The sequence below is a fragment of the Phyllobates terribilis genome, unplaced genomic scaffold (assembly GCF_046119375.1).
Source record: "Phyllobates terribilis strain yellow unplaced genomic scaffold, ASM4611937v1 Scaffold_1__5_contigs__length_1240528914, whole genome shotgun sequence".
Lineage (NCBI taxonomy): Eukaryota > Metazoa > Chordata > Amphibia > Anura > Dendrobatidae > Phyllobates > Phyllobates terribilis.
The window spans coordinates 826,302,850-826,328,132 of record NW_027362761.1 but is presented as its reverse complement, the minus strand read 5'-3'; the positions used below and the strand labels follow the sequence as shown (position 1 = coordinate 826,328,132).

The following is a 25,283-nucleotide window of genomic DNA, read 5'->3' as shown; positions in this document are numbered from 1 at the left end:
TTAAAAAAAACACAAACACCCAGAATAAAGTCCTTTAATTGAAATAAAGACACAATCCTTTATTGTTCTAAATTAAACCATACTTACCATCACGCCCATTCCAGCTGAAGCCAACGATCTCCTGCAATAAAAGAAAAATAATAAAGCAACCTCATCCTTACCTTTCCATGGTTCCCACGACAGCTTCAGCTCTGCTACATCGAGATGACAGGCTGGACCGCAGCAGAACGCTGCCATCCAGCCTCTCATCCCGCAGACACTGAGAAGCGCAGGCTTACTTGCGCTGCTCAGCGTCTCTCTGTGACGACATCCAGATGAGCCGAGTTCATGTCCAATGAACTCGGCTCACCTCATGCACGTCACTGACAGCGTGGGAAAATTCTCACGCTGAAGCGGTGAGTGCAGGAGAATTCTCCCACGCTGTCAGTGACGTGCATAAGGTGAGCTCATGTCCAATGAACTCAGCTCACCTCCTGCACGTCACTGACAGCGTGGGAGAATTCTCCTGCACTCAGCGCTTCAGCGTGAGAATTCTCCCGCTGAAGCGCTGAGTGCAGGAGAATTTTCCCACGCTGTCAGTGACGTGCATAAGGTGAGCTCATGTCCAATGAACTCAGCTCACCTCCTGCACGTCACTGACAGCGTGGGAGAATTCTCCTGCACTCAGCGCTTCAGTGTGAGAATTCTCCCACGCTGAAGCGGTGAGTGCAGGAGAATTTTCCCACGCTGTCAGTGACGTGCATGAGGTGAGCCGAGTTCATTGGACATTAACTCGGCTCATCTGGATGCCCTCACAGAGAGACACTGTGGAGCGCAAGCAAGCCTGCGCTTCTCAGTGTCTGCGGGATGACAGGCAGGATGGCAGCGTTCTGCTGCGGTCCAGCCTGTCATCTCGATGTAGCAGAGCTGAAGCTGTCATGGGAACCATGGAAAGGTAAGGATGATGTTGCTTTATTATTTTTCTTTTATTTCAGGAGATCGTTGGCTTCAGCTGGAATGGGCGTGATGGTAAGTATGGTTTAATTTAGAACAATAAAGAATTGTGTGTTTATTTCAATTAAAGGACTTTTTTCTGGGTGTTTGTGTTTTTTTTAAATACTTTACTAGAAATTCATGGTGGTCATGTCTAATATTGGCGTGACCCCATGAATTTGGGTTTAGGGCCAGCTGATAATGCCAAGCTGGCCCTAACCCCTTTATTACCCAGTGAGCCACCGCATCAGGGCCCTGGATGAGTTGGGTACAGCGCCAGAAGATGGCGCTTCTATGAACGCGCCATTTTCCGGGGTGGCTGCGGACTGCAATTTGCAGCGGGGGTGGCCCAGAAAGCTTGGGCCTCCCTGCGCTGCGGATTCCAGCCCCCAGCTGCCTAGTTGTACCTGGCTGGACACAAAAACAGGGCGAAGCCCCACGTCAATTTTCTTTAAATTATTTCATGAAATAATTAAGAAAAAAAGGGCTTCCCTATATTGTTGTGTCCGGCCAGGTACAAATAGGCAGCTGGTGGTTGGGGGCAGCCCGTTCCTGCCTGCTGTACCTGACTGGACACAAATATAGTGCGAAGCCCCACGTCAATTTTTTTTAAATTATTTCATGAAATAATTAAGAAAAAAGGGCTTCCCTATATTGTTGTGTCCGGCCAGGTACAAATAGGCAGCTGGTGGATGGGGGCAGCCCGTTCCTGCCTGCTGTACCTGGCTGGACACAAATATAGTGCGAAGCCCCACGTCAATTTTTTTTAAATTATTTCATGAATTTCCTGAAATAATTTAAAAAAATTGAAGTGTGGCTTCGCACTATATTTGTGTCCAGCCAGGTACAGCAGGCAGGAACGGGCTGCCCCCATCCACCAGCTGCCTATTTGTACCTGGCCGGACACAACAATATAGGGAAGCCCTTTTTTTCTTAATTATTTCATGAATTTCATGAAATAATTAAAAAAAATTGAAGTGGGGCTTCGCACTATATTTGTGTCCAGCCAGGTACAGCAGGCAGGAACGGGCTGCCCCCATCCACCAGCTGCCTATTTGCACCTGGCCGGACACAACAATATAGGGAAGCCCTTTTTTTCTTAATTATTTCATGAATTTCATGAAATAATTAAAAAAAATTGAAGTGGGGCTTCGCACTATATTTGTGTCCAGCCAGGTACAGCAGGCAGGAACGGGCTGCCCCCAACCACCAGCTGCCTATTTGTACCTGGCCGGACACAACAATATAGGGAAGGCCTTTTTTTCTTAATTATTTCATGAATTTCATGAAATAATTAAAAAAAAAGTACGTGGGGCTTCGCCCTATTTTTGTGTCCAGCCAGGTACAACTAGGCAGCTGGGGGCTGGAATCTGCAGCGCAGGGAGGCCCAAGCTTTCTGGGCCCCCCCCGCTACAAATTGCAGTCCGCAGCCACCCCGGAAAATGGCGCGTTCATAGAAGCGCCATCTTCTGGCGCTGTACCCAACTCATCCAGGGCCCTGGTGCGGTGGCTCACTGGGTAATAAAGGGGTTAGGGCCAGCTTGGTATTATCAGCTGGCCCCAAGCCCAAAATTCATGGGGTCACGCCAGTATTAGACATGACCGCCATGAATTTCTAGTAAAGTATTTAAAAAAAACACAACACCCAGAATAAAGTCCTTTAATTGAAATAAAGAGACAATTCTTTATTGTTCTAAATTAAACCATACTTACCATCACACCCATTCCAGCTGAAGCCAACGATCTCCTGCAATAAAAGAAAAATAATAAACCAACCTCATCCTTACCTTTCCATGGTTCCCACGACAGCTTCAGCTCTGCTACATCGAGATGACTGGCTGGACCGCAGCAGAACGCTGCCATCCAGTCTGTCATCCCGCAGACACTGAGAAGAGCAGGCTTGCTTGCGCTCCTCACTGTCTCGCTGTGACGGCATCCAGATGAGCCGAGGTCATGTCCAATGAACTCGGCTCACCTCATGCACGTCACTGACAGCGTGGGAAAATTCTCACGCTGAAGTGCTGAGTGCAGGAGAATACTCCCACGCTGTCAGTGATGTGCATGAGGTGAGCTCATGTCCAATGAACTCAGCTCACCTCCTGCACGTCACTGACAGCGTGGGAAAATTCTCCTGCAATCAGCGCTTCAGCGTGAGAATTTTCCCACGCTGTCAGTGACGTGCATGAGGTGAGCCGAGTTCATTGGACATGAACTCGGCTCATCTGGATGTCGTCACAGAGAGACGCTGAGCAGCGCAAGCAAGCCTGCGCTTCTCAGTGTCTGCGGGATGACAGGCTGGATGGCAGCGTTCTGCTGCGGTCCAGCCTGTCATCTCGATGTAGCAGAGCTGAAGCTGTCGTGGGAACCATGGAAAGGTAAGGATGAGGTTGCTTTATAATTTTTCTTTTATTGCAGGAGATCGTTGGCTTCAGCTGGAATGGGCGTGATGGTAAGTATGGTTTAATTTAGAACAATAAAGGATTGTGTCTTTATTTCAATTAAAGGACTTTATTCTGGGTGTTTGTGTTTTTTTTAACTTTGACTATGGGGTTAGTAATGGGGGTGTCTTATAGACGCCTCTCCATTACTAACCTGGGCTTGATGTCAGCTGGCATTATAAGCTGACATCAACCCCAACCCTATTACCCCCTGCCACCGCACCAGGGCAGCGTGGAAGAGCGAGGCTAAGTGCCAGAATTGGCGCATCCTATGAATGCGCCATTTCTGGGGTGGCTGACGGCTGGTGTTTCTAGCCTGGGAGGGGGCCAATATTCATGGCTCCCTTCCTGGGCTATTAATATCAGCCCCCAGCTGTCTGCCTAGCCTTTGCTAGCTATTAAATTAGGGGGGACCCCACGTCATTTTTTTTGGGGCGTCCCCCAATTTAATAGCTAGTAAAGGCTATGTATTCAGCTGGAGGCTGATATTAGTAGCCTGGGAAGCTCCGTGGGTATTACCCCCTTCCCAGGCTTCAAACATCTGCCCCAGCCGTCTGCTTAACCTCCGCTAGAGCCTAAAATTAAGGGGAACCCCACGCCAATTTTTTTAATAATAAATCCTTTATTTTAATACTAAATGACAAGTACAGTAACCAACACTATCACTGTACTTCATATATATGTGACTGACATGTTTCTATCTATCTAATCTATGTGTGATGCTCTATCTTTCTGTTCTAAATTGTCGGGTACCGCTGCTGAATTGCCGGCCGGCTTTTTTAAAGAGACAGTGCATGAAAACACTATTATTTTTTTAAATAAATCCTTTACACTAAATGACAAGTACAGTAAGCAACACTATCACTGTACTTATTATATATGTGACTGACATGTTTCTATCTATCTAATCTATGTGTGAAGCTCTATTCTTTCTGTTCTAAATTGTCGGGTACCGCTGCTGAATTGCCGGCCGGCTTTTTTAAAGAGACGGTGCATGAAAACACTAATATTTTTTTTAATAAATCCTTTACACTAAATGACAAGTGCAGTAACCAACACTGTCACTGTGCTTCTTATATGTGTGACTGACATGTTTCTATCTATCTAATCTATGTGTGATGCTCTATTCCTTCTTGTCTAAATTGTCGGGTACCGGTGTATGCCGCTGCTGAATTTGCCGGCCGGCTTTTTTAAAGAGAGTGTCTTCTGAGCAGTTTGTCAGCTTTTGGACACCTTTGCAGGTGTTTTCTATGTGTTTCTATGTGTTTTTGTTTGCCTGCCATTGGTTTTAACGGTGTTCGACGGTGTTCTAAGGTGTTCGACGAACAGTTCGACGAACAGTTCGACGAACATCCCGGTGTTCGACGAACCGAACCGAACCCGAACACTACGGGGGTGGCTCAACACTAGTAGTAACATTTCTGGTGAGACGCACAGAAGATTCATTAAGTGCCTTTTGCCTCTTAATAAATTTGGCACATTTTATTCCTGCCTGGCCTTCATTAAGACTGGTGTAAGAATTTGATGGGCGAGCACTACTTTGCCCTAACGGAGATGGGCAAAAGTAGCAGGAAAACACCAAAAGTCATAAAATCTTTGCACAACTTTGTTTGGCGCAAATATTTTGCAACTTTAATAAAGTTTTATAACAGAATTCTGGCGTTAACACTATGATGAATTGGGCCCTTAGTCATCTATGAGCAGACAGATACTAATTAATTCTAGATATAGACATCATTTAATATATAACTGCACTTTCAGGTGACTTTTTAGAATTATCTGTCATGTGTGTACATGAGTCATAACACTATTTCTGTCTTGTAATGCATTTTTTTTAGCAATTTTCCCCTCTGCAGGCTCTGTTCACAAGAAGCACCAATCGTTTCTCTTTGACTTGATACCTCACTAAAAACAAATCTGATTACAGATTTGAGCATATTTTGAGGGTGAATAATCAGTACAGAAAATGGGGTAGAGAAGAAATGATTGATAAGTGGGGAAAGGAGCACTTTTTTTAGAAAGTTTCTTCAATTATTTTTTACCTTCACTTGTATTATTTTTTTAGAAAAATATAAAAGGGTAGTTACTATTTGAAAAAGCACAACCAACATTCTTTTTCCTCATCCTGTCACACATCCACGTTTAAACACATACTTTAAAAAATAGTACCGGTATCATCAGTGTTTTGTATCAGTATGTGATCAGTGTTTGGTCCATGTGTCCATTTTTACCATCAGTGTGTCATCCGTGTGTCATCCGTGTGTCCATTTTTACCATCAATATCATCACTGTTTTTTACAGATGGACAAACAAATAAATAAATTACAAAGCTTCTCCTATACTTTGCAATGTTAAATACATACAGCACACGGATGGCACACAGATGCTCCCTATGTGCTGTACGTGTTTTTCACGGACCCATAGACTTATATTGACTCTTTTCATCCATGATATCGGATAAAAATACATGTGTCTGTAAGTTTTGCATGGACACACGGTAAGTGAAAAAACACAGACATGTGAATGGCACCACAGAATATAATGAGTATGTGTTATATGTGTGAAAAAAACCAGAAAGAACACATATGTGCTACATGAACGTGTGAATGAGGCCTAATGTAAGTGCATTAACATACTATCCAACTGCTATTGTCTCTAGTTTCCAGCATCGCTCCAGTCCTCTTCTAGATCATGAGAACACTCCTCTTTCTTTTACTTTCTCAATGTAAGCCTATAATACCTCAGAACAAGGCTCCATACACCTACATTGAGAATGTGACTTCCATTCCACACATAAACCCATCTATAATGTGGGGAATTATAAATTAAGTCCCGGGACCTGGAAAGAGGACCAGAGTGGCACATTATACCAGGGAAAGAGGCAATCAGAAAGTATATTAACGTACTTACTCTACATTACAAGGATCATTAGATAGGATTAGGAGAAAAATAATTGCTGAGAGTGATTCTTGAAGTTGAATTGAGACATATGTATTGCGTTATTATTACATTGCTGTGATAGCATTTCACAAATGTTATATGAGTTACTTGTTTCTAAATTGTTTGTTGGTCATGTAGTGGTTTATCCAATATAGGTAGATATAATCAGAGCAGATTTTTAGTAGTGCCATGTCATACCTTCACAAAAATAGCAATAGCTTTATTTACATCAGATTCAAATGAGTTATTGCATAAAAACTGACATGACATATAGGCATTTAATGTGGTGGCTGCTCAAAGCACATTACAAAACACATGTCACTGGTCAGCATAAACATATACATCGCATTTCCATGCGTTTCAACATGATTAATAGATGTTAAAAAAAGAGTCTTTTGCAAATGCAATCCATGCTGAAGAAGTGCCTCAACTTTTATCAAAGCATGTCTTTGTGAATCCCATTGTTATTAGACATTTTTTCCAAATCTTCCATAATTAAGTCTTGATCAGTTGTCAATGGTTTTCGCTTATCAGAATCCTTATCGCTGCTTTGTTTTTCAAATGCTGACTCCTGCCGTCGCTGATTCTGTGAAGTGGCTGGTAAGATGGCATTGCCTTGTGCCCGATGTGAATACATTGTTCTGCTTTCCATTTCTTCTGAGCACAGTTGAAGTTTAAAGGCAGCTTGAAAACCACGTCTAAAGTTTTCATTGAAGAAACCATAAATGATAGGATTGATGCTGCTATTGAAAAAAGCCAACCAGTGGGCAAATGGATAGATATAAATATTAATAATTTGGTACTGCTTTTCTGTAAGGTTAGCATAGTCAGAAAGCATCATCAGGGTCCACAATGGTAGCCAAGACAAAATAAAAAGCAAAGCAATAATAATAAGCATTTTGATGACTTTCTGCTTCCGTCTGGACACGGCATGCCTTTGCTGTTGGTGATTCTTGCTTTCAACATTCAGTTCACTCTTAAACAGAGTAATTCCAATTCTGGCATACATAATTACTATAAGAGAAAGGGGAGCAAGGTAGATATTAGAAAACAGAACTGTTGTGTAGATTTTTCTCATCTGTGGATTAGGCCAGTCTTCACGACACCAATAAATGGGACCTGTCTGATTGTTAATGCCAAGAATTACTCGAAAGTGTTTATCTTCTTTAACGTGAGACATAACAGCTGATGGACACATAATAGCAATAGCCAAGACCCAGATGACTGCTATAATAACAACGGCTGTGGATATGGTCAGCTTCTGCTTGAAAGGATAAACGATGCAGCGGAATCTGCAAAGAGAAATATGATCTTAAATGTCACAGTACATGTAAAAAATGAAAACACAGAATACTGTAATACTTTTAGTTATAATAAGGAAAGCCTTTTAAAATAAACATCTTGAGTTAACCAAAATTACGTATTTGACATTTTTAATATAACAATATGTTTTGCAAGGACAACCGACAAATCCCATTTAATGAAAATTTACAGTGAAATATTAATTTGCACTTTATAGTTGGAAAACTGTTATTCATTATTAACACTGATTAAAATTGCTGTCCGATTACAATGTAAATTACATGGGGGCTCAATCTCTCTGGATAATAAATCTAGAAAGGTCACAACTCTAACCACATTTATTTCTCTCACCTGTCTAATTGACAGGTCAATAAAGCCAAAACAAGTTTTGTAAGACTATCCAAATTTAGGATAATATTTTATGGAAAAGAATGGATGTGTTCAACAATATTTATTAATTTAAATCAAATGGCATACGACTACAACATTATGAACAATCTTTGCTACAATTACACTCTCTGGGATCAGTTTCTAATCTGTATTACATAACTTTTTCAGTGAAAAATTAAAACTTTACAGAGCTGAAGGCTGGTACCATTAAAGGGGTGGTCTGAAACTAAACTTGATTTTAATCCTTAATGTCCATCTATTATAATAATCTAATCACTCCTCTAATATATTTAAATTAAAAAGTCTTTACCTTTCCCTCTCTACTCTCTCTAACTGCTTTTTTTAACTTCACATACATTCTGATAAACTACTCGCTGCCCTACTGAGCATTCAACGGTTCTAAATTGTGATGCATTTTCAGTATGGGATCTTGGTGCTATATTCCTTTTCAATGTGCAGTGACAGTGCGCTCCCTCGCCAATTCTTTTAAGAAGTGATGAGCTGGCAAGTGCACACTGAAAAGGACAGAACACTGCAAACCAGGAGAACAGAGACCAGCCCAGTCCACAAAACAAACATCAGAACTGACACATGCTCAATAGAGTAGGGACTAGCCCAGCCTCTGAAACTGACATCACTGATGATGCTTTGTTTCAGGGTGAGTAAAGCAGTTTCCACATTAGATGTAGCCAAGACCCCAAGTTTGAGCATTTCAGCATGCACTTGGAGAGTCTCAAAGAAATGTCATCAGAACAGAAGTTAAAAAAAATAAGTTATAGCTGATAGGAAACAGTAGGGACATTTGTATTAAAGCATATTTGAAAACTGATTTGATTATTACATTAAAAAGATATGTAGGATTTAAATCAACTTTAGTTTTGGTACACCCCTTTAAGGCTGCTAGCATAGATTAAGCTTCCTATCACATCTTTAATTCTCACACTGCAGAGGGATCCCATCTATTTAGTTTTGATATTGCATCAACACTCATAATTAGCTAATATATTTCTCTACAGATTAGAGATGAGTGAATCAGGCTACATTTAAATTTGCTTGCACATGCATTTTTTCTTGGGAACTCCAGTTTGCGGAGAAGTTATTCTCCATGAATTTAATGTCCCTTATTAAGCTCCGGTGTCTCTCCAAACCCAGAGTATAATAAATATAATATGTAAAAAATAATAAAAATCCTTATCCTCACCTCACTGCTCACCTCGCCGGCCCCACCAATCCTAATTGTCGGCAGTCCGTGGTCTGTGACCATTGTGGGTGCATGCACAGAACCCTTCAGAGCCTGGCAAACCCGACAGGCAAGGGTAGAGGCAAGGGGATTTCAGCACTACTGACACTGATCCAAAGATACAACAAGGACCAAACGGGTGGGGGACAAGAGCAAATGGGCCAGAGAAGAAAGTAGAATTATTTTTAAACATTTTTATGACTTCTTATGATTCTGAATAATGGTGGCCAGCAGCTGTCATTTTGCTGAATCTGCAAATAGGCAAATTACAAAAAATCTGCAATTTTGTTAATGTGGATTTTGTAAAATTTGAGAAGAGTTCAATTCCACTCGAATTTATTCACACATCTCAACTACAGACACATGGAAAACTTTATCTGGCTATTTTATATCAATATTGCATTTAAACTTACTTTAAATCAGAGAAAAACATCTGTGAAATACAAAAATCCCAGTTATATTCAGCAACTTATCTTGAAATATGATCTGCCATAATGATAGAATTTTACAGTATAGCAAAAAGAATTACAAACCAACAACTCAGAGTCTGCTTAGACTATTATTGTTAAAGTTCTCAGCTCTAAAGACCAAGATGCTTTTCTTAGGTAAATGGCAATAAAGGAGGAGTGCGCAATATAATGGGATGAATATATCAATTCACCTGGACTTTTCCAGAGTGATGCTGAAAAAGAGACAGAATTTTCAGGATGCTAAGAAAAGGCTTATTCAAATCAGAATTCTGAACTCACTTATTTTTGCCGCAAAGTTAAGAGTTATTTTTAAAAGTAGAGCTTTGTTCTTTAATTCTGCTCAATTAATAGCTGGATACACACCAACAAGATGTAGTCACACTTGTGAGAGATCATTTTAATGATGTTGGATAATTAGTGGTTCTAGGAGGAGATATCATTGCCAAGATTTGGTTGATTGATGAGCAGCATTTGATAGCAATTGAAATAAAGATTTTATTATTTAATTATTTTAGATGAGGAAAATTAAAGAGTGAGTTAGAATGTGAGGAGCCTTGGAGACCGTGTAAAGAGATATGTAGTTTTTGACACAATTAACACTTACCAGCGATTGTTTGCTTGACCAGACTTATTTAGTTAAGGGCACCATTTGCCGGTTTACAAAACTATGGGTTTGATAGGAATTTTACTTGATTTTCACAGCCTGCTCTTGAGGAATGAGTGTGATAATTCATTCTAGAATTTAATTTAGGTTGATTAAAGGGAAACCTGTCATGTCTCCAAACGCTATTAAACGCTATTAATGACATGGAGTTAATTTGCAGGCTAATATCATTCCACAGCAGTGCAGCCGCTGTACTGAAAGCTGGGCTACTGGGAGAAAATTAATATTATTCCTCCTGGCAGTCACCAGCTTTCAGTCATAGAGGAGTTCTGTCTTAGCTTCAGTCACCACACAGTATACAAAGACAATTTTCAGACAATATGGCAGGGTGTGCTTAGAGCCGCCACTCACTGTATACTGACAGGTGACTGAAACCGATCTGGTTGTGACACATCAAACTTATTGAGAATTTCATATGAAAAACAATAGTGTGCTTGGTTTTAATGTAACTTTATTTTTTCATGAGTTTTTTACAAGTTTATGACCACTTATAAAATGTGTTCAAAGTGCTGCCCATTTTGTTGGATTGTCAATGCAACCCTCTTCTCCCACTCTTGACACACTGATAGCAACACCGCAGAAGAAATGCTAGCACAGGCTTCCAATGAAACTTGAACAGTTTGTAATGTACAAGAAGATAAATAACTTACATGTGAAGGAGCCCTTGCTATTCCAGTTTGGCAACTGTTGACCTCACAACAATACTGTGGGCTGTTGTCACATTTAGAAGCCTTGTTACTACCTGGCATTTGTTTTTACACCCTTTTTGAGTTGGAAGATTTAATTTGCTTAAAATAAAAATTGAAATAATTAAATAATTACTAGTGATGAGCGAGTGTGCTCACGAGTAACCAAGCGTGCTCATGAGTACCCGAGCGTGCTCGTTTAAAGGGTTAAATGAGCTTGCTCGCTCCTCACTAATAATTACACTAAATCAAGACATTTAACTGCTTTGGTACACCTATTTAAGCTGGCAAATTTGAGACACGTACATGAAAAAAATGTGGATGCTGTTGTCAGCAGCAGCACTGATACCACTGGCAGCAGCTATCCTGGTAGTAGTAAGACCTAATGCTGTATTAGTGGGAAAGAAGCGAAGGGCATAATGGAATACAGTATACGTCATCTCACCCAGCAGAGTGTTGTTACCTTTGATAAAGGTACCTGCAGGTGAATCAGTGTTCTGCTCAGTTTTCCTCCTCCGCCATAACATTTAAGGGTGTGATTCATCATTGCACTTTCACCATTTTATTGTGACAAATTGATCAAACCATTTGTGTCTGTTTTAAAATGTCTTTTGTTGTTTTGCAAGTTTTCAGTTTTTTACATTAGTGTGACTTTTCCAGATTTTTTAGACGGATTCATCAAATGCGACTTAAAAATAGCTAGATTTGGCACAACTGTACTCCAGTCCCCTGTGGGAGTAATTCTATGTACGACAAATATTTTGCGGCAATTTTTACATCGTTTACAAAACTTGCAACTTGGAGTTAAAAAGTTACAAAGTGGATCGAAGGCAGAAAAAAAGAACATTTTTAATTTTGTACAAAACTCATGAAACACATGAACCAGTTTGAAGAATTCAGCGTAAAAAAATTACACCCTTATTCTTTTCGTTCATGCAAGGTAAAGCTGTGCCAAGCAGTTTTACAGCTTGAAAACAAAAGCAGCACTTCACACTGGATGGCTCTCTGTTAAATGCCACTGGGCATTTACAGTACATTTGGGCAATGTAACTCATGCTACCTTCCTGACGCATTTCCTGAATTAAATTGTGCAAAGTTTCTTCAAGAGATACACTCTCGTGAGAAAAGTAGTGGCTATGGCCAGAAAAGTCTGCTAATTTCAACTATTTTATGTGGCGAAGCATAAGCTCCTGGCTTTGCAAAAGCAGAATGTGTGAGCAGCACAAAGTGGTGACAGACTATATCATGCAGTAGCCACACTGGATCATGAATTACTTTGAGATCCACTATTGGCAGTTAATGAGGGATGTATGTCACCTACTGAAGCCCTTTGAAAAAGATATTAAAGTTGACAATTGTAGCATGAGGCCTTGAGAAAGCCTATGTTCAAGTGAAACGACATTGGCTGACTAGAACTTTGTCTGCCCTGTTTTGTTTATTCCGGATGGAATAAAGGATTAGAATCTACGTGGTATTGAGTGCCACTAATTTTCTCCGTATGGATTATGTGGCATCAATGATGTCATATCCCTTATATTTGTCTTCAAAAAAACACATACCATGATGCCACAGGGAAAGGAAAAAGAACAGTAACTTAAATATGTTTCTTGCTGCCCTATGGCTCTTTGAGAACATCTTGGTCCAAGATACATTCAGCAGGGTTTAGAGGAAGGAGAGGAGGAGAAAGGAGCAGCAGCAAGTTATTCAGTAATCCCAGACTCAGGCAGAAGATGAGGTTGACAGAATGAAAATAATTGTTAATTGTCGTGGTGTGGTGCAGAAAGTGAACCAACAGGGCAATCGTTCGTCATTGCAAGTATGGCTAGTTGCAGTCTAACATTCTATACTGGTATGCTTGTGGAATGACAGGCGTATTGTTACCAAAAAGCACAGGGATGACTTTTGGATAGTCATAAAATGATGACATTTTTTCTGGCTCTTAAAAGGGAATCTAATTTGACATATTGACGTATTAACAGGATAATTTTAAGTAACTTTTTCACTTAACAGAGGCCTGTTAACCAATTGGCTGATCAGGAAACCCCTCTCCACTCCCCTCAGAGCCAATATTCTGCTTGTACCAGCAATAATACTACAACAAGCAGCAGAGGCAGCAGCAGAAACTACCGTAAATTTGACATGATCAACCAAAAGGTTTTTCTGATGCTTCGCCAATATGATGAACTTCGGCAAAAAGAGATGCACTGGCTGAAAAGCCAGGTTCATCCATATCTGCTCTGTGTCCTTTCTTCAGCAGATATCCTGAAATGGATACAATCGACTTTTGAGTCAGCAGATTGGACCATTGGCAAATACTGCCTCATTATCAAAAGGAGTCAGGCATAGACCAGTGCTAACATCATTCACATACCGTTGATGTCAATGATTAGATTAGCATCTGCCTCCCTGGCTGTCAGATGTCTGTCTTGTACACTGTTCTACTACCACCAACTCCTATGGCCCATGTCCAGCTAGGAATCTGCTCACTGTCCATCATGTCATCGATACTGTGCTGTTGCTGACGCTGCCAGTGCTATCCCTATACTGCCAGACATCACCTTGCCTACCTGTCATAAATCTCTACTGGGCAGCATCTGAAGCTACCATTTCCATTAGACAGCCACTTTAGCCAAACATCTCCTGCCTACCCAATGTGTTTTATAGTGCTATACTGTACTGTTGCTTCTTTGGCTTCTAGATCTGTCCCTACACTGCGAGACGTCTCCTTGCCTGCCCCATCCTATTCTGTACTGTGCTGTCCTGTTGCTCCCTAAACAAAGGGATAACTTTTGAATACCTTGTGAAAAAAATTTTGCTTTTTCATTTAGCAAAGAACAAACCTCTTTACACTCCCCAAACAAGCAATAGTTTTTGCACCACATCTTGTAAAAATGTAGCGTCTTCTTCTATGTGCACCACACGTGTATAAACATCTGCAAAACAGGCATTTGACCTAAAAAAGGGATCACTATTGGACCATTTTTACAATTCAAAAAGCATGAAATGACTGTTAGTGCAATGAGTTAAAAGGGCCGTTGGTTAAAACCAGTTAACATCCATTTACCTCTAGCCATATATATTGTGGTCACTTTGGACATTATTAAAGCTACGTTAGTGATAAAAAGTTTGAAAGGAGTACAAAACAGTTCGAAGAGACCTCAGAGTGTTACACATTTCTATGTTTGGCAAGTAGATGCTTTTCACTGTCGCAATTTATGGTGAATTGATTCACTGCAAATCAAATTAAAAAAAATCTACAAAGCTGAGAAATTTAACTTTCAAAAGATTCAATAATCTTTAGAGTACACCTGTTTTAAGCAAAATGTGTTCACATAGCTGGCATAGATTGTGTTAAATAGGTGGAGAATTTGATTTTGAAAATTCACAGATATATCTTTCAGAAGTGACAATGGAATTTCTAAGGTTATTACCATTAAACAATGTTTTACTTAAAACGCTGTTTTACTTATGAGGCTTGTTTTTTTGTTTTATACTTTACAGCATCTTGTTTTTCTCATGAAATTACTATTACTGTATATCTTTTCCATTAAGGCTTAGTGAATTTAATGTTTAATCTCCTCTAAATAAAATTAAATAAATTTTAAAATCCTCCGTTTTCTAAAGCAGTTTAATGTTTTCTTCTAATTGATCCACACTACTGTAAACATCCCTTTTAATCCTGTGAGGATTATGACACCAGAAGCCATTAATTCTAAGCCAGGCTTGTATATGAAAGTTGTGTTTCTTCTCAACTAGTCGTAGATTGTTCAATTTTAAATGTTGACTATTAAAAGCTACCTATCAGTTCTCTTTGCTGTGTTGGGTTTAGCATCAAAATACTATACACTACTCTGAATTACAAATTTAAATTGAAAGTGTATGATATACAGTACATTTTTGCTTCAAACTTTAGTTAATGCAATTTTTACATTTTTAAAATTTGTATGTATAATTCAAAATACAATTTGACTTAGGAGAGGTTAAAGGGGGGATGAACTTCTGAAAATAATTTAAATCTCTAAAGAAAAAACCTACACACCTATTTCTTATTAATTCAGCGCTGATTCTCCAGTATGGTCGTGTTTTTGAACTGCCAACATTTAACTGTTGTATACAATCGGTTACATAAATAGTCACTGCAGCCAATTACTTTAATCCCTTCTCGACATATTTTGTTTGGTTATGCCATATGTCAGGTCCGTGACATCTTTCCTGGCAGATGATGGGTGTGTTATTCAGCCATCATCTGCCTCTAACAGCCGGAGTGGAGCTTTGAGATTCTCTAATAGTGGCTTTCAACACGCACCAGCAGGGGGGGGCACATCAATCTATGCACCCATTGGTGTGCCCATGACATGATTGTAGGGCGCTGATGGGTTTCCATGACAGCCGGGGGGATGCTAAAGACCTCCATGCTTGCTATGATGATTCTCCTGTGAAAGCCAACTTTTAGCGTATCTTAGCAATACACAGCAGTGCTGACATAGTACAAGGGATCGGAAGATGGCAGGTTCAAATCTCCTAAGGGGACGATCAAGTAGAGTGGAGAGTGAAAAAAGCTTTTAAAAATATAAAAACAATGCAAAAAATATGAAAGTTCACATCACCGCCCCCCCTATCCCTGTTTACTGGTATCAGTAAAAATGTCCTCTCAGGGAGCAAAAAAAATTCTTCACACAGCCAGATCCCAAAAATTAAAAACGTTACGGGCAACACAAGGAAAGGTTTTGCTTTTTAACAAATTTCTGAATTTTTTTTCACCACTTAGTTAAAAAAAATGTACATGTTTAATATCTGCATACTTTTGCTGAACTAAAAAATAATATTGCAGGTCAGTTTTACATTACAGTGAAGACGGTAAATAAAAAACAATTGTGGAATTGTACTTTTTTTGCAATTTCAATGCATTTGGAATTTGTTTCCCGCTTTCCTGTGCATCAAATAATAATGAATGGACAATAATAATTCAAATGCACAACTTGTCCTGCAAACAACAAGACCTCATACAGTTATGTGGATGGAAAAAAAAATATTATGGCTTGTGGGAAAATGGGAGGAAAAAACAAAAATGAAAAAACTGAAAATGTCCCATCATGAAGGAGTTAAAACGATTTGCCCAACCAGACAACAACTGTCTATATGCACTGTCATTTTATCATAGAATAGGGTCTCCGACTAAGGACATCCCTGAATAAGTGAACGCTGCTCCCATTATACAAAACAGCAGCTTTAACGTTCACATCGATGTGCGCCATTTATTTCTTCATTTCCCAAAGCTGCTGCTTACTGTATGTATCATCCTTTGTGATAAGAGCTGATTGCTAAGGGTTACAAAAGAAAGACCTGTCATGATAAGATAATTGATTTTTTTTATTTATTCTAAGAAATGATTTCCTAGATGTCCTGTTAGTTGAAAAATGATTGTTAACTAATGGGAAAGACCACCACAACAGATTGCAACCAATGTTGTCTCTTTTTACCCCATCCGATTTTGTTGAAAAAAACACATACTAGTAGACAGGCAATAAATGTAAAGGTTACATAAAATTCTGTATAATATGTAAGTTTAATGCATGTAATTCAACTAAATTTATAGACAATAAAAAATGGATCAAAACAGATGTAACTAATCTGAAGACAAACATATCAAAACAATACTGTAGATGTGTAACAAGGGATTAAAATATGTCTATTATAAGGTGAGAAACAGAAAAAGGCTCCTGAGCATTTCTGCATTGTGGGCACATAGCCTAAAGGTCCATTCACACTGCACAATTATTCTGAATGAACTTGTTTCCAGATAATCTTGGTAATGAATTGTTTCCTGATAATCGGGATGTCTAAACAGTCTCACCCGATCAACAAACAAAGCGGGGCTAGCAAACCCAAGAGCAATGGCAGCCTACGTGAACTGAATGATCTGTTACAGATCAGTGCACATCTTGGTCTGCCAGTATAAACCGACTAATAAATGGCTGCCAGCTGGCAAGTATGTTATTGGATGGCGGTAGTTTAACCCTGCACATTGCTTGATGTAAGAAGACGCTTACTATAAAACAAGTTCTAGATATTTTGAGTTAGAAGATATTTCTATCTTGGCTTAAAAAATACAAACAGGTATTAAATCTATGTTACGCTAAGTTTTGCGGAGTTTACATATTCTAACCACAGCCATTAAACAACCAACAATCGGCCACTGATTGTTGCTTGTTTAAAGTTCTGTTTAGACAGGCTGACAACAATCCTATAGTTAGTATCATCATGAATCGCAATACTGCAAAGCTTTCAATCGCCCTGAAAAGATATATGTAACACTCTGAGGTGTCCTAGGACTGAATCCAACTTTTTTGAGTTCTTTAGCACAAAAACATTCTGAGTAATGTCAAAGTGACCTCTCTATAGAAACAGTTGCAACCCGTTAGTAACAATCAATTTTATAGCACAGGGCCATGACATTTTTTTGATGTTTTTTAAAATGAAAAATGGTCCAAAAAAATATTATTTTGAACTATTTGTGATCAGACAGATCATACTGTGCTAGAGCACTGAGTCAAAACTGATGGTGTCACAGTCAGATGTAACTTTATCCTGCTGAGACTGAGATGATTGCTGTGCCATATATTTCATAGTACCCTCTGTTTCCTTCTCACTAATACACTTGCCTTAAGTAAATGAGGCCAATTATGTCCTGAAAGAATTAAATAGTACTAGATATTACTACATCCTGGACAGCTAATGCCAGTGGTGGTGGTGGTACCTATTTTACTTCTAGCATCTCCTACATACTTAGTAGTGGTATGTTTTTTTTTCTTTTACACTACCCTGTCCATTGCCATTGCCACTTTTGCTTTTGGCATACATTTTGTACAACATTATAGTTAACTTTTGACAATCTTCTCAACCCTAATTATTCAACCATAGCCATAAAGGCAATAACAAAAAATGATAGGTAACAGTCTATACATGTGTAAGAAGCAAAAAAGTGACCTCCTTGATATATTGTCCTTTCTTTTGCAAGGACATTATGATAAAGACCCTGGTAGGGTTGAAACATTTGTAATTTTGTCTTACAGTTCCCAGCACTATGATGCTTATTTTTGCTTTCACTGAGAATGAATACATTTTGCATCACCCAAGCCTACAGTGTGCGGTGATTTCTATTGTCCTGATCTATGGGTTCCACACCCCGTTCCACCGACACCTCATATTACGACAGAGTGAATGCCAAATCTTTGACTTTCAAGAAGCAGAATGTGACAGCAGGTGACAGTATACCTGTGTTGTGTATGGTTGTCATATTTGACTAATAAAATGAAAAAAAAAGAAATGCACAGTTTAATATCAACTTTCTTTACTTTTTTTCTATTGTTTTAACAAAATTCAACCCAAAATCCTCCAAAAAACAAAATAAGCAAAGCTAGAAAGGCACATTTAAAAAATAACACCTGAAATAGGGCACCGTATCAGTGTGGTGTGTATGGATAAAAAAATTTGAGTAGTAAAACAGATATGCAAAATAAACTGTTTGCGGCATGCACACTTTGTGAGGTGGTTATTGTGGGTTGTGGGATTTTAGGGAATTTTCTTTTGTATTTGTTGGAATAATGCTTATTATTGTATACATTGCAACAATTTCTATTTGCTAATGTTTAATAGTGCATGAGTTTCTGTCTCCACTAATAGTGTTATTTTTCAAGTAAAGCACTGTTAAGAAAAAAAAACAAAAAAAAACAGGAAGTTCCTGTTCATTGTGTGTGTAGCTGGAGCACATTCTACTGTACTTTCAATTTGCAAGCTAACAGACAAGATGTTAAGATCCTAAGCTATAAGAAATGCTAGTTGTAAGCTATGTTATCTTTATTCCTGAATAAATATAAATTCACTGTTGAATGGCTGAACAGTACAGAGATTAATCTGCTGCCAACAGTATTTTTAAAAACAATTACTCCATCTTCTCAATCTGGATTGCATAAGGAAGGAAAAACATGAGCATAATCATCTCCGACACTGATTTGAGCTTATTTTCTTATAGAAAGAAAATGAAGAAAAAAAGTGTAATTTTAATTCAACTGCAGCATGACAGATGCCAGCTACACCACATCACTGGTAAATTACGATGAGTCTGGCACTGCTGCTACTGGCACTTCTCCTATCTTTTTACCCCTAGCAAATTAATTTTTTAATTATTCGCAGACTAATACTCTCGTCTTCTTTAATACTGCAGTTATACATTACTTTCTGGTGTATTTGTCCAAAGTTTTAGGGCTTTCTCTTCCTATGTTTATTGTTGAGCTATGAGTTCTGATGCCTTCTCACAATTTTAAAATCACCATAAAATGGCTGCTACATTGCCTTCCTTGGCTTTTGTACAGGCTATGAAAGTCTCTCCTGATTGGCTGCATTATTACATGTCAGCTTCAACCCACATGGTCATTCCCAGGGCTGATGCAATCTTCTACAATGTGTAAAATGGTGGAGTGGAATTTTTTTGATGATCTGCACAAATCGAGTCGCAAATTGTTCTAATGCCTGACCTACAGATTTCATAAACTTTGACACAAAGTTGATTCGATTAGATCAGGGTTCCCCAACTCCAGTCCTCAAGGCCCACCAACAGGTCATGTTTTCAGGATTTCCTTAGTATTGCACAGGTGATGGAATTATTGCCTGTGCAGGTGATGCAATTATCACCTGTGTAATACTAAGGAAATCCTGAAAACATGACCTGTTGGTGGGCCTTGAGGACTGGAGTTGGGGAACCATGGATTAGATCATCTCTAATTATATACTGTTTCAATCCTAGAAATAGGAGGTGTAAAAAGGATTGAAAAACTTTATGATAAATATAGAAACAGAAAAAGATAATGGAGCAATCTTTATTAGTGTGAACATAGCGTAAATTAAATCTTACTTTGCCTAACACACGTTTAGATGATACAGTGTTTCTATATTAGAATTGAAATAGATTTAAAGATTTAATTTTAAGATTGAAGCAGTGGGATTCCACATTCAAGCTTCTCTAGAACAGTAGATTAAGATGATAAACAGAATGTGTCAACAATTTAATACATATGAAGAAATCAAACTTCTATTTTTTTTTGGAGGAAAAAAAGCAGCCCATGCAACTCAGCTGTCAGCAGAATGTTAGATGTTTGAAAGCAAACTGCGCTATTCTTCACACCAACATCATTGTCTTTCTGAAACTGACAGGTTTGCCTGACTTTATTTTAATGTGTAAAGGCACCTTCAGTGTCACTAGCGCTTTGAGGAAAAATATTATCTTACTTCCTTATATTGAAACAATATAAACATTTATGTATGCGGAATATGCATATTTTAAGGGGGAAGTTAGGGAAGAAAGTATGCCTCATTGTTGTGTTTAGGCTGTATCGTCCATCCTCATTGTCCCCATTGAGGCTCACAATCTAAATTCCCTATCAGTATGTTTTTGGAGTGTGAGAGGAAACTAAGTACCTGGAAAAAACCCACGCAAACACGAGGAGAACATAAAAACCTACTGCAGATTTTGTCCAATCGAGCTGATTATGCAAATGACACTCTGACAAATGATAAGTCTGATCGGAGTGTCAGCAAAGTGTTATCTGATTCCCTCAGACGAGGAGAATCAGAGCATACTATGAGGAAAAGATGGAGAACAAAATTTCTCCATCTTCTCCATTGTGTCAGTGCACGGAAATCATCGGACTGCAATCAGATGTCAACCATTGACTTTAATAGCCGAGTTGAAACCAAATATCAGCTCAAACTTGGACATGTTACAATTTTTTCATCGGACAGACTCGGTCCGAAGAAAGAATAGAGCATTTTTCTTGCCCCATACAACAACATTGGTCTGAGTGCGACCCGATGTTTTGTTGGATTGCACTAGGATGGAAAATACATTGGTTGAGTGAGCCCTTACTGTGTATGATTAGAGGATTACTGTTAAGGGGATGGTTGCAAACAACTTTATTAAATAATGGATCGCAACCGAAACCGGGGTCCGCGATGCAGCCTGGAGGACTGCGGCCGAACACCTTCCGGGTAAGAAGGTAAAATAACCAACTGAAATAACAATCCCCTCTGTGTTACTGCACACCGGAACGGGAATAGGAATTTGCACTATCTCCGTTAACTGCACGAGAGATGTGCGATAAATAATGTATCTATAGCCCTGTTTACAGCACAGGGACTACACAGCAGGCGCTAGGATGCGTGTGTGATACACGCCGGCGTATACGTGCTCCCAGCCGGCATGCTACCGGACTGAGGAGTATCTCTCCACGTGGCTTACAGGCGGTGCCAGGAATACGGCTTCTGCAGACTGCTCAGGGTGTATGGCAACCCCTTTGTCGGAGTCACACTGCCAGACGAAGCTACCTGCCTCACTCCATCTAAGGCTGCCTATCCTCTGTTAAATCTGCCTGACAGAAGCTAAAGCACACGTGGAGCCCAAACGACCAAGCATCCACACAACAACACCATCACAGCTCAATGATCAGAGTGCGCCGCCATGTTTGCTATTTAAAGATTAAGCCATGCCCACCGTCGCACTATTGGTGACATCACCCGCGACCAATCAGGCGGTGCCAGGTCACTGGATCAACTGACTCCCAAACCACCAATCACGGTCCGCCATGTCACGGCCATGCTCAGTGCAGTGAATCCTGGACTTAGGCTGTAGCAGCCCTGTTTCCCTCCGCAACCTACGCTTCATGTTGCTAGGAACAAAGACCCAAGAGACAACTTGTCCATCTTGTGCACCAGCTTGGTGTTGGGACTGATGATGATGCCGAGGAGCATCAGCCCTGGCTGAACCAGAATGGGAGACCACAGAATCCACTGATGGTTCTGAACCTGTTTTGAATTCAGCAAACACCTTATGCCTAACAATTACATTTACACTTGTTACTGCAGCTAATATTTTCCTACTTTTCATATCTAATTAGATATTTTAATGGTGTCTTGTGTAAATGGTAAGTACATGCATTGAGGAGGTGCCTGCAGTTGGAAGGAAACCAGGGACCCTATCTCAGCAGGAAATTATGCAGAGAACTATGGGTAAGCCCAACAGCCTCGCAAAAAGTTCTTAACCCATTTTGTGGAAAATGGTGTAGGGAAAGATTTGTTTTTTTTGTGAACTGTAAATTGAATTTTAAAGTGGTCGAGTTCACATGAAATTTCAGGAAACTGGACTCAAACTCAATCCTCCATGGATAGATATGCTCATCCCTACTCACAACTTTCCAAATCAAAATACATTTTGTGAAAATGAAGTCTGGAATTTGGAGGAAGCATAAAGTACAACATATATATATATATATTACATTTTTTGAGAATCAACACTGCATACCATATTTATCTGTTGAACTTATTTTAGCTGCCACCACTCTTTTTTGTAAATGCTTCTAGCAGTCATTTGCTAAATTCTTTATTTAGTTATAACATATTTAATTGCTTGTAAATTTTGCTATGGGAAACATAAAACCTAGAATCTTATTAGCCTTTCTTCAAATGTCCCCTTCTTTTATTGGTTTGCAATATGTATAATTGGATCCCAGATTTAATATAGTTTCATCCACAATCTTTATTACTGTGCTTACGGCTGGATTACTATTGAGCAGAAAGGTGAGAAAGGGAAAAACTCAGCAGCGCTCGAACTTTGCCAATTCCTTATAGCAACAAGTATTAGATTTTTGCTACAGACAATACGATTTATTTTTCATGCCTTCTTTTTTCTATATATTGTGTTTTGCTTTTCAGTACTAAATGACTGAACAGAGCCATGTAAAATCGTGTCAAACGTGAATAAATGTTGCCAATTACTTTCTGAAAATGGATTGTAAAAAAACTCAAATAGGGAGAAGTCACTTACTCCAAAAATCAAAACATATCTTCAAATAGTGATGATTCAAATGCTGAGGTCTAGTATCAAATGTTAAGGCAAGAATATTTGGACAATATCACTGAAATTGTGATACAGACATAGACATTGGGACATGTAGCTATATTACTGAGCATTGGATTTTACCTATACTGCTGCTTTTATATTTTCTCTACTTTACCTGTTCACTGTTCTGAGGCCACATGGTCTATACCTGCATTTCCTATTATGCTAAAATGTATGATCTTTTTGTGTATAATTCTTGTACAACCCATTTGGGGCATGTATATGCAGGGATTTCAGCAATCCATTAACCATTTAGCCACCTTTATTTACCTTTCCTTGGTCTTTGATTTGTCTAACATTTTTGTGTCTTCACTCTGATATTTTACTCCTGTGCATTTTTATTGTACGTATTTTGATTAATAAAATTTGATATTTTTTCATGCTTATTCATTGTTTCTACACTCCTCATGATTGTAGGTCTAATATATTTTGGCATTCCCCATATACAGTACAGACCAAAAGTTTGGACACACCTTCTCATTTAAAGATTTTTCTGTACTTTCATGACTTTAAAAATTTTACATTCACACTGAAGGCATCAAAACTATGAATTAACATATGTGGAATTATATTTTTAAGAAAAAAGTGTGAAACAACTGAAAATATGTCTTATATTCTAGGTTCTTCAAAGTAGCCACCTTTTGCTTTGATGACTGCTTTGCACACTCTTGGCATTCTCTTGATGAGCTTCAAGAGGTAGTCACCGGAAATGGTTTTCACTTCACAGGTGTGCCCTGTCAGGTTTAATAAATGGGATTTCTTGCCTTATAAATGGAGTTGGGACCATCAGTTGTGTTGTGCAGAAGTCAGGTGGATACACAACTGATAGTCCTTCTAAATAGACTGTTAGAATTTGTATTATGGCAAGAAAAAAGCAGCTAAGTAAAGAAAAACAAGTGGCCATCATTACTTTAAGAAATGAAGGTCAGTCAGTCCGAAAAATTGGGCAAACTTTGAAAGTGTCCCCAAGTGCAGTTGCAAAAACCATCAAGCGCTACAAAGAAACTGTCTCATATGAGGACCGCCCCAGGAAAGGAAGACCAAGAGTCACCTCTGCTTCTGAGGATAAGTTTATCCGAGTCACCAGCCTCAGAAATCGCAGGTTAACAGCAGCTCAGATTAGAGACCAGGTCAATGCCACACAGAGTTCTAGCAGCAGACACATCTCTAAAACAACTGTTAAGAGAAGACTTTGTGCAGCAGGCCTTCATGGTAAAATAGCTGCTAGGAAACCACTGCTAAGGACAGGCAACAAGCAGAAGAGACTTGTTTGGGCTAAAGAACACAAGGAATGGACATTAGACCAGTGGAAATCTGTGCTTTGGTCTGATGAGTCCAAATTTGAGATCTTTGCTTCCAACCACCGTGTCTTTGTGCGACGCAGAAGAGGTGAACGGATGGACTCTACATGCCTGGTTCCCACCGTGAAGCATGTGTGATGGTGTGGGGGTGCTTTGCTGGTGACACTGTTGCGGATTTATTCAAAATTAAAGGCATACTGAACCAGCATGGCTACCACAACATCTTGCAGCGGCATACTATTCCATCCGGTTTGCGTTTAATTGGACCATCATTTAGTTTTCAACAGGACAATGACCCCAAACACGCCTCCAGGCTGTGTAAGGGCTATTTGACCAAGAAGGAGAGTGATGGGGTGCTATTCCAGATGACCTGGCCTCCACGGTCACTAGACCTGAACTCAATCAAGATGGTTTGGGGTGAGCTGGACCGCAGAGTGAAGGCAAAAGGGCCAACAAGTGCTAAGCATCTCTGAGAACTCCTTCAAGATTGTTGGAAGACCATTTCCGGTGACTACCTCTTGAAGCTCATCAAGAGAATGCCAAGAGTGTGCAAAGCAGTCATCAATGCAAAAGGTAACTACTTTGAAGTACCTAGAATATAAGACATATTTTCAGTTGTTTCACACTTTTTTGTTAAGTATATAATTCCACATGTGTTAATTCATAGTTTTGATGCCTTCAATGTGAATGTACAATTTTCATAGTCATGAAAATACAGAAAAATCTTTAAATGAGAAGGTGTGTCCAAACTTTTGGTCTGTACTGTATGATTTACAGCCATGGCAAAAAGTTTTGGAATCCTTGAAATTGTTCCAGAAAATGAAGTATTTCTCCCATAAAATTATTGCAAATACACATTTTGTTATGCACATGTTTAATTCCTTTGGGTATATTGGAACAAGACATGTCCAATTTGTCATTTTTCCTCTG

At 39.2% G+C, this 25,283-nt stretch overlaps 1 protein-coding gene across 1 annotated transcript in view; it reads right to left on the bottom strand.

Annotated features, from left to right (window-relative positions):
* The window catches only part of NPFFR2 (neuropeptide FF receptor 2), a 243,550-nt gene that overhangs the window by 2,948 nt on the left and 215,319 nt on the right, over window positions 1–25,283 (bottom strand). The window contains exon 4 of the mRNA XM_073637886.1: window positions 4,818–7,642. Coding sequence (XP_073493987.1) covers window positions 6,787–7,642 — 856 coding nt within the window. The 3' untranslated portion in view covers window positions 4,818–6,786. The remainder of the gene's footprint in view (window positions 1–4,817; window positions 7,643–25,283) is intronic.